Source organism: Squalius cephalus (genome assembly GCF_949319135.1).
Source record: "Squalius cephalus genome assembly, chromosome: 3".
NCBI classification, from domain to species: Eukaryota; Metazoa; Chordata; class Actinopteri; order Cypriniformes; family Leuciscidae; genus Squalius; species Squalius cephalus.
In genome coordinates, this window is record NC_137124.1 from 801,610 (window position 1) to 811,609 (window position 10,000).

At 41.6% G+C, this 10,000-nt stretch overlaps 2 protein-coding genes across 20 annotated transcripts in view; one reads left to right on the forward strand and one right to left on the reverse strand.

Annotated features, from left to right (window-relative positions):
- The window catches only part of nrxn2b (neurexin 2b), a 516,672-nt gene that overhangs the window by 490,509 nt on the left and 16,163 nt on the right, over positions 1 to 10,000 (forward strand). For all 19 annotated transcript variants that reach the window (XM_079865860.1, XM_079865864.1, XM_079865877.1 and 16 more), the window contains one exon: positions 3,278 to 3,600. In XM_079865860.1, coding sequence (XP_079721986.1) covers positions 3,278 to 3,600 — 323 coding nt within the window. The remainder of the gene's footprint in view (positions 1 to 3,277; positions 3,601 to 10,000) is intronic.
- The window catches only part of drap1 (DR1-associated protein 1 (negative cofactor 2 alpha)), a 141,461-nt gene that overhangs the window by 41,165 nt on the left and 90,296 nt on the right, over positions 1 to 10,000 (reverse strand). The window lies entirely within an intron of this gene.

A 10,000-nucleotide genomic window follows, 5' to 3' on the forward strand; every position in this document is an offset into this window, starting at 1 on the left:
CCTGCTCATCGTTTTGGGAGGTTTTAGTCGAGCTCACGTCAGACAGAAGCGTTGTGTGAGACCAAACACACAGATCTCGTCTGGTCTGTCTTTCTTCACACAGAGGGTTTTGATCTGAAATAAAGTTGATGAAAAACGTCACAGGAGGTGAAAAGAGACATTTATGAACATTTATGAACATTTATGAACATTTATGACCTTATTACTCAGGAACAGAAAGTCAAAAACATTCACAGAGGTCAAGATGTGTGACGGACATAGTGTGATCTCTGTGTGATCTCTCTGTGTGTGTGTGTGTGTGTGTGTGTGTGTGTGTGTGTGTGTGTGTGTGTGTGTGTGTGTGTGTGTGTGTGTGTGTTTATTTGTGTGTGAGTGTCTGTGTCAGTGAGTGAGTGAGTGAGTGAGTGAGAGAGCGAGTGACTGAGTGACCAAGCGAGCGTGCGAGTGTGTGTGTGTGAGTGAATGTGTCTGAGTGAGTGAGTGAGTGAGTGAGTGTGTGTGTGTGTGTGTGTGTGTGTGTGTGTGTGTGTGTGTGTGTGTGTGTGTGTGTGTGTGTGTGTGTGTGTGTGTGTGTGTGTGTGTGTGTGTTTTGATTGTGTCAGTGCATTCAGATCAATAATTTTACTCAATTTTAAGTGTCTTAAACCCTTTCTGTTTCTGTCACTCTTTAATAAATCTGTATATTTCCCATCATCATCATCGTCATCATCTTTTTCATTCTGTCCATCTCTCGCTCTCTAAAACCCTCCAAAGGTCATTTCTGCCCACCGTGGCGTTTCCATGGAGATTATGATGATGATGATGATGATGATGATGATGATGAAGGTGGTTTATGAGTGAGAGAGAAACTAACTAATAAACCGCAAATCTTGCTCTTGGTAACACAAATTGAGTTAAAGGTATTGTTCATACAGTACGAAAATAAATAGTGATAAAATATGATACAAGATAATGCAAAACTAAATTATAAGACACAATGCTTAAAGGGATAATTCACCCAAAAATGAAAATTAGCCCATGATTTACTGTCCCTCACCATCCTAGGTGTATATGACTTTCTTCTTTCAGACGAACACAATCAGAGTTATATTAAAATATGTCCTGGCTCTTCCAAGCTTTATAATGGCAGTGAACTGCAACCAACAGTTTTAAGTCCATAAAAGTGCATCTATCCATCATAAAAGTGTATCTGTCCATCATAAAAGTGCATCTGTCCATCATAAAAGTGCATCTGTCCATCATAAAAGTGCATCTGTCCATCATAAAAGTGCATCTGTCCATCATAAAAGTGTATCTATCCATCATAAAAGTGCATCTATCCATCATACAAGTGCATCTATCCATCATAAAAGTGCATCTGTCCATCACAAAAGTTGTATAATTAACTTTTATAATGGATAGATGCACTTTTATCTATAGATAGATTATCTGGATAGATACACATTTATGATGGACAGATGCACTTTTATGATGATAGATGCACTTTTATGATGGATAGATGCACTTTTATGATGATAGATGCACTTTTATGATGGATAGATGCACTTTTATGATGGATAGATGCACTTTTATGATGGACAGATGTACTTTTATGATGGATAGATGACTTTTATGATGGATAGATGCACTTTTATGATGGATAGATGCACTTTTATGATGGATAGATGCACTTTTATGATGGATAGATGTACTTTTATGATGGATAGATGCACTTTTATGATGATAGATGCACTTTTATGATGGATAGATGCACTTTTATGATGGATAGATGCACTTTTATGATGGATAGATGCACTTTTATGATGGACAGATGTACTTTTATGATGGATAGATGACTTTTATGATGGATAGATGCACTTTTATGATGGATAGATGCACTTTTATGATGGATAGATGCACTTTTATGATGGATAGATGTACTTTTATGATGGATAGATACACATTTATGATGGACAGATGCACTTTTATGATGATAGATGCACTTTTATGATGGATAGATGCACTTTTATGATGATAGATGCACTTTTATGATGAACAGATGCACTTTTATGATGGACAGATGCACTTTTATGATGGACAGATGCACTTTTATGATGGATAGATGCACTTTTATGATGGATAGATGCACTTTTATGATGGATAGATGCACTTTTATGATGGATAGATGTACTTCTATGATGGATAGATGCACTTTTATGATGATAGATGCACTTTTATGATGGATAGATGTACTTTTATGATGGATAGATGCACTTTTATGATGGATAGATACACTTTTATGATGGACAGATGCACTTTTATGATGGATAGATGCACTTTTATGATGGATAGATACACTTTTATGATGGACAGATGCACTTTTATGATGGATAGATGCACTTTTATGATGGATAGATGTACTTTTATGATGATAGATGCACTTTTATGATGGATAGATGTACTTTTATGATGGATAGATGCACTTTTATGATGGATAGATGTACTTTTATGATGATAGATGCACTTTTATGATGGACAGATGCACTTTTATGATGATAGATGCACTTTTATGATGGATAGATGTACTTTTATGATGGATAGATGCACTTTTATGATGGATAGATACACTTTTATGATGGACAGATGCACTTTTATGATGGATAGATGCACTTTTATGATGGATAGATACACTTTTATGATGGACAGATGCACTTTTATGATGGATAGATGCACTTTTATGATGGATAGATACACTTTTATGATGGATAAGATGCACTTTTATGATGGATAGATACACTTTTATGATGGATAGATGCACTTTTTTTTTGAAAAAAAAAAAAAACCTTTTATGATGGATAGATGTACTTTTATGATGGATAGATGCACTTTTATGATGAATATATGCACTTTTATGATGGATAGATGCACTTTTATAATGGATAGATGTACTTTTATCATGGATAGATGCACTTTTATGATGGACTTAAACGGCCAACACTGCCATTATAACGCTTGGAAGAGCCAGGACATTTTTTTATATAACTCTGATTGTATTCGTCTAAAAGAATAATGTCATATTCACCTAGGATGACTTGAGGGAGAGTAATCATGGACTAATTTTCATTTTTGGGTGAACTATCCCTTTAATATGAAGCATTACGATGAGATGCACATTATATCAGTGACCTGACTGGATAACTGAGCTGTATTTGATGTGAAGTTTTACCGAATCAGAGGTTTGCAACCGTTTCTCCGTCCCGACTCTGATTGCTGTGGTGTGTTTCCTCCGTCTCTGCAGGTCGGCAGCTGACGATCTTCAACAGCCAGGCGTTCATCAAGGTGGGCGGCGGAGAGAAGGGTCGTAACTTCCAGGGTCAGATCTCGGGTCTGTATTATAACGGCCTGCAGGTCCTGAAGCTGGCGGCCGAGGGCGACCCGAACGTTCAGGTGCAGGGGAACCTGCGTCTGGTGGGAGACGTGCCCTCGGTGATGACGACCGACACCACCTCCACCACGCCACTCGCAGACATGTCCACCACCATCATGGAGACCACCACCACAATGGCCACCACCACCACACGCAAGCAGCGCTCACCCACCATGAGGGACAGCGTCACGCAGGTCAGTGGAAAGCCTGAAAATCCTTCGCTTCGTTACCAAACTGGCACTTAAAAGGTTTTTTCTTGGTTCAGTTCCAAGACAACATCTCACAATAACGATGTATAGATACAAAAAATTTACACAATCCTGTATTTTACCAAAGACATGAACCTATTTGATGGGTTCAATGGGTTTGATGGCTCTCTCCTGAAGAGGTTGCAAAAAGCCTTCAATAAATAACTCAACCCCTGGGTTGTTACGTCTGACCCAGGATCTGGGTAACATAAAATCTACCCAAACACTGGGTTGTGTTATATCTGACCCAGGAGCTGGGTAACACAAAAACTACCCAAACAATGGGTTGTTATATCTGACCCAGGATCTGGGTAACACAAAATCTACCCAAACACTGAGTTGTTACGTCTGACCCAGGATCTGGGTAACACAAAAAACACCTAAACACTGGGTTGTTGCGTCTGACCCAGGATCTGGGTAACACAAAAACTACCCAAACACTGGGTTGTTATATCTGACCCAGGATCTGGGTTACACAAAAACTACCCAAACACTGGGTTGTGTTACATCTGACTCAGGATCTGGGTAACACAAAAAACACCTAAACACTGGGTTGTTACGTCTGACCCATGATCTGGGTAACACAAAAAACTACCCAAACACTGGGTTGTTATATCTGACCCAGGATCTGGTTAACACAAAAAACTTCCCAAACACTGGTTTGTTACATCTGACTCAGGATCTGGGTAACACAAAAACTACCCAAACACTGGGTTGTTACGTCTGACCCAGGATCTGGGTAACACAAAATCTACCCAAACACTGGGTTGTTACGTTTGACCCAGGATCTGGGTAACACAAAAAACACCCAAACACTGGGTTGTTACGTCTGACCCAGGATCTGGGTAACACAAAATCTACCCAAACACTGGGTTGTTGCGTCTGACCCAGGATCTGGGTAACACAAAACCTACCCAAACACTGGGTTGTTGCGTCTGACCCAGGATCTGGGTAACACAAAAACTACCCAAACACTGGGTTGTTACGTCTGACCCAGGATCTGGGTAACACAAAATCTACCCAAACACTGGGTTGTTACGTCTGACCCAGGATCTGGGTAACACAAAATCTACCCAAACACTGGGTTGTTACGTTTGACCCAGGATCTGGGTAACACAAAAAACACCCAAACACTGGGTTGTTACGTCTGACCCAGGATCTGGGTAACACAAAATCTACCCAAACACTGGGTTGTTACGTCTGACCCAGGATCTGGGTAACACAAAATCTACCCAAACACTGGGTTGTGTTATATCTGACCCAGAAGCTGGGTAACACAAAAACTACCAAAACACTGTGTTGTGTTACATCTGACTCAGGATCTGGGTAACAAAAAAAATAAAAACCTAAACACTGGGTTGTTACGTCTGACCCAGGATCTGGGTAACACAAAAACTACCCAAACACTGGGTTGTTACGTCTGACCCAGGATCTGGGTAACACAAAATCTACCCAAACACTGGGTTGTTATGTCTGACCCAGGATCTGGGTAACAAAAAAAAAAAAAACCTAAACACTGGGTTGTTACGTCTGACCCAGGATCCGGGTAACACAAAATCTACCCAAACACTGGGTTGTTACGTTTGACCCAGGATCTGGGTAACACAAAAAACACCCAAACACTGGGTTGTTACGTCTGACCCAGGATCTGGGTAACACAAAATCTACCCAAACACTGGGTTGTTGCGTCTGACCCAGGATCTGGGTAACACAAAAACTACCCAAACACTGGGTTGTTACGTCTGACCCAGGATCTGGGTAACACAAAATCTACCCAAACACTGGGTTGTTATGTCTGACCCAGGATCTGGGTAACACAAAACTACCTAAACACTGGGTTGTGTTATATCTGACCCAGGATCTGGGTAACACAAAAACTACCCAAACACTGGGTTGTTACATCTGACCCAGGATCTGGGTAACACAAAATCTACCCAAACACTGGGTTGTTACGTTTGACCCAGGATCTGGGTAACACAAAAAACACCCAAACACTGGGTTGTTACGTCTGACCCAGGATCTGGGTAACACAAAAACTACCCAAACACTGGGTTGTGTTATATCTGACCCAGGAGCTGGGTAACACAAAAACTACCCAAACACTGGGTTGTTATGTCTGACCCAGGAGCTGGGTAACACAAAAACTACCTAAACACTGGGTTGTGTTATCTGACCCAGGATCTGGGTAACACAAAAACTACCCAAACACTGGGTTGTTACATCTGACCCAGGATCTGGGTAACACAAAATCTACCCAAACACTGGTTTGTTACGTCTGACTCAGGATCTGGGTAACACAAAAACTACCCAAACACTGGGTTGTGTTATATCTGACCCAGGATCTGGGTAACACAAAAACTACCCAAACACTGGGTTGTGTTATATCTGACCCAGGATCTGGGTAACACAAAAACTACCCAAACAATGGGTTGTTACGTCTGACCCAGGATCTGGGTAACACAAAATCTACCCAAACACTGGGTTGTTACGTTTGACCCAGGATCTGGGTAACACAAAAAACACCCAAACACTGGGTTGTTACGTCTGACCCAGGATCTGGGTAACACAAAAAACACCCAAACACTGGGTTGTTACGTCTGACCCAGGATCTGGGTAACACAAACTACACAAACACTGGGTTGTTATATCTGACCCAGGATCTGGGTAACACAAAAACTACCCAAACACTGGATTGTGTTATATCTGACCCAGGATCTGGGTAACACAAAAACTACCCAAACACTGGGTTGTGTTATATCTGACCCAGGATCTGGGTAACACAAAAACTACCCAAACACTGGGTTGTTACATCTGACCCAGGATCTGGGTAACACAAAATCTACCCAAACACTGGGTTGTTACGTTTGACCCAGGATCTGGGTAACACAAAAAACACCCAAACACTGGGTTGTTACGTCTGACCCAGGATCTGGGTAACACAAACTACACAAACACTGGGTTGTTACGTCTGACCCAGGATCTGGGTAACACAAACTACACAAACACTGGGTTGTTACGTCTGACCCAGGATCTGGGTAACACAAAAACTACCCAAACACTGGGTTGTGTTATATCTGACCAAGGAGCTGGGTAACACAAAAACTACCCAAACACTGGGTTGTTATGTCTGACCCAGGATCTGGGTAACACAAAAACTACCCAAACACTGGGTTGTGTTATATCTGACCCAGGAGCTGGGTAACACAAAAAGCACCTAAACACTGGGTTGTTACGTCTGACCCAGGATCTGGGTAACACAAAATCTACCCAAACACTGTGTTGTTACGTCTGACCCAGGATCTGGGTAACACAAAAAACACCCAAACACTGGGTTGTTACGTCTGACCCAGGATCTGGGTAACACAAAAACTGACTAAACACTAGGTTGTGTTACATCTGACTCAGGATCTGGGTAACACAAAAAACACCTAAACACTGGGTTGTTACGTCTGACCCAGGATCTGGGTTAAACAAAAACTATCCAAACACTGGGTTGTGTTTTATCTGACCCAGGATCTGGGTAACACAAAAAACACCCAAACATTGGGTTGTTACATCTGACTCAGGATCTGGGTAACACAAAAACTACCCAAACACTGGGTTGTGTTTTATCTGACCCAGGATCTGGGTAACACAAAAAACACACAAACATTGGGTTGTTACATCTGACCCAGGATCTGGGTAACACAAAAAACACCCAAACACTGGGTTGTTACGTCTGACCCAGGATCTGGGTAACACAAAAACTACCCAAACACTGGGTTGTTACATCTGACTCAGGATCTGGGTAACACAAAAACTACCCAAACACTGAAAAAATAACCCAAACAAAATGACCCAAAAGGCTCAACCCAGGATTTGGGTAGAAAAAATAACCCAATATTGTTTAGAGTGAAGCTGTCCCCTCATTGGTCAGAGTTTCCTCTGCATCATCAAGATGGATTGACAAGTTCAAACAAATTGTGGCTTGATCTGTTCACACAAACACTTGCAAGAATGTAGCCTTGATTCCCATTCTGACTGATAAATCATATATATTTAATTATATTTAAGAGGCGTACTGTGGTAACTAATGTGCTCACTCACAGAATCAGGCACTGCTGCTTTTATATTACACATTTCTGTTATGAATTATGATACTGTTGGTTTGTTGATCCGTTGAGTCAGATTGATCAACAGCAGAGACTGGGGAGCTGCACCATCTGGACAAAGAGTTTATAAAATTTACAACTGCGATTTAAAATGCGATTACATTTTTTTGCAGGTTTGCTGAGCTTGTTTGAAGGGCTACACAATTTGGCAACATTTTGTGATTATATTTAAACATGGTAAAATAATCAATATGATATATAATCAATATGATATTATTATTATTATTATTAGCAATTAAAAATGTATAAATGACAATCAATTAAAAGAAAAGAAAATGTTATGTGAATGTGTTTTTTATTTGATTAATGTTGCAGCAGTTTTTGACCTTTAAGTGTCTCGATGACGGTTTGATTCACTGATTTGGGTAGAATTAGCTTTGTTTCTTCATCCTGATCCAGATGTTTTGGAACGATACGCATGTAAAGCTGCCGTGACTACTGTGTTCTTACAGGCTCAAAATAACCTGATAAATGTCAAATATACAGCAGTAACCCGCAGCCATCTCAATGTTCTCATGACTGCTCCTGCGTATGCCTGTAAACTGCTGAACTCTACTGTAACTCTGCTGTAGCTTCAGGTGCGAGTGTTTGCCTTCGGTTATTAGTTTTCTCTACGTGCGTTATGTTCTGAAAGCACATTCAAATCCAGCTGAATAGTTCACAAACAGGAAGATGAGACATTTGATTATGGCAACAAAATGTTCACGAATGAGTCACCTTCAGCCTGAGCAAAACACGGCATATTAATATCTGAGAAACAAAACCCCGACGCTGGGACCCGAGTCTGTTAATGGGTTCACTGGGCAGAGGACCAAAGAAACTTTACTGAAATGTCATCTCGTGTGTACGGAGAACACGTGAAACTGAAATATGATTGTGATCCGGGGCGCCCCAAATGATGTAGTCTGCAATTAATATCACTTTATTAAATAAATAAGTGAACAAACACTCCAGGCTTCTGCAGCTTCTCAAAACTAATTAAAAGAAACACAAGAAGTTTGTCCCGCGGCTCCGTCAGGGAAAATAAATCTGCTTTCAGTGAGTCCAACACACGATCAGTGAACACACACACACACACACACACAAATAAATCAGCTTTCAGTGAGTCCAACACACGATCAGTGAACACACACACGATCAGTGAGTCCAACACACACAAATAAATCTGCTTTCAGTGAGTCAAACACACGATCAGTGAACACACACACACACACACACACAAATAAATCAGCTTTCAGTGAGTCAAATACTTCATAGCTGTCCATCGTTTCCGATGATGACGCTTGCTTCAGGGTTAGGGAGGGGATCAACGACATTGCCGTTGGTGCCACTTCTCGTGGGCGTTGAGGCCGATCCTTGAGCCGCACACTCGTCCGCAGGTGGAGCAGGGGAAACCAAAGGACAGAGGAGCCCCAGCTGCCCTCTGGTGTCTTTGTCTGCGTCTCTCGGCTCTCCGCTGTTGGTCTTTGTTGTGGTTTTGTGAAACTACTCGGGCACAGGTAACCTGCCAGGCTGATCTGTCCTGTGCCAGAGCTTCAAGCTGCATGGGGTTGATGTTGGAATGCTTTAAAAGTCCCTTGGTGTAGTCCTTATAGCGCTTCTGTTGTCCACCAGCTACTCGTTTGGCGACTTGTAGTTGGCCATAGAGGACTTGGCGAGGCAAGCGGTGGTCCGGCATACGGATGGTATGCCCTATACATCGTAGGTGTTTCTTAGCCACAGCGGCTTCCATGCAGATAGAATTGGTACTCTGTAGGATTTCCGCATGTTGGACTCGGTCCATCCAGGAGAGGCAGAGGATCTTCTGGAGGCAGCGGATGTGGAAGGATTGCAAGAGTGGGATGTGTCGGCTGTATGGAGTCCATGTTTCCGCCCCATAAAGCAGGGTGGAGACACACACAGCATTATAGACAGCAACCTTGGTGCTGACCCTCAGATTTCAGTTTTCAAAAACCCTACTACGAAGGTGACCGAATGATGAAGAGGCTTTTTTGATACGGGTGTGTATTTCCATATCAAGGGAGCAGCAAGAGGACAGAGTTGAAACAAGGTAGGTGAACTGATCTACATTTTTAAGTGGAATGCCGTTTATATGGAAGCTGGGGGGTGAAGAGGTTTGAGAGAAGATAAATAATATAACTTCAGTTTTTTTAATGTTAACCTGAAGACCAAAGGATTGGTAGAGACTGGTTATT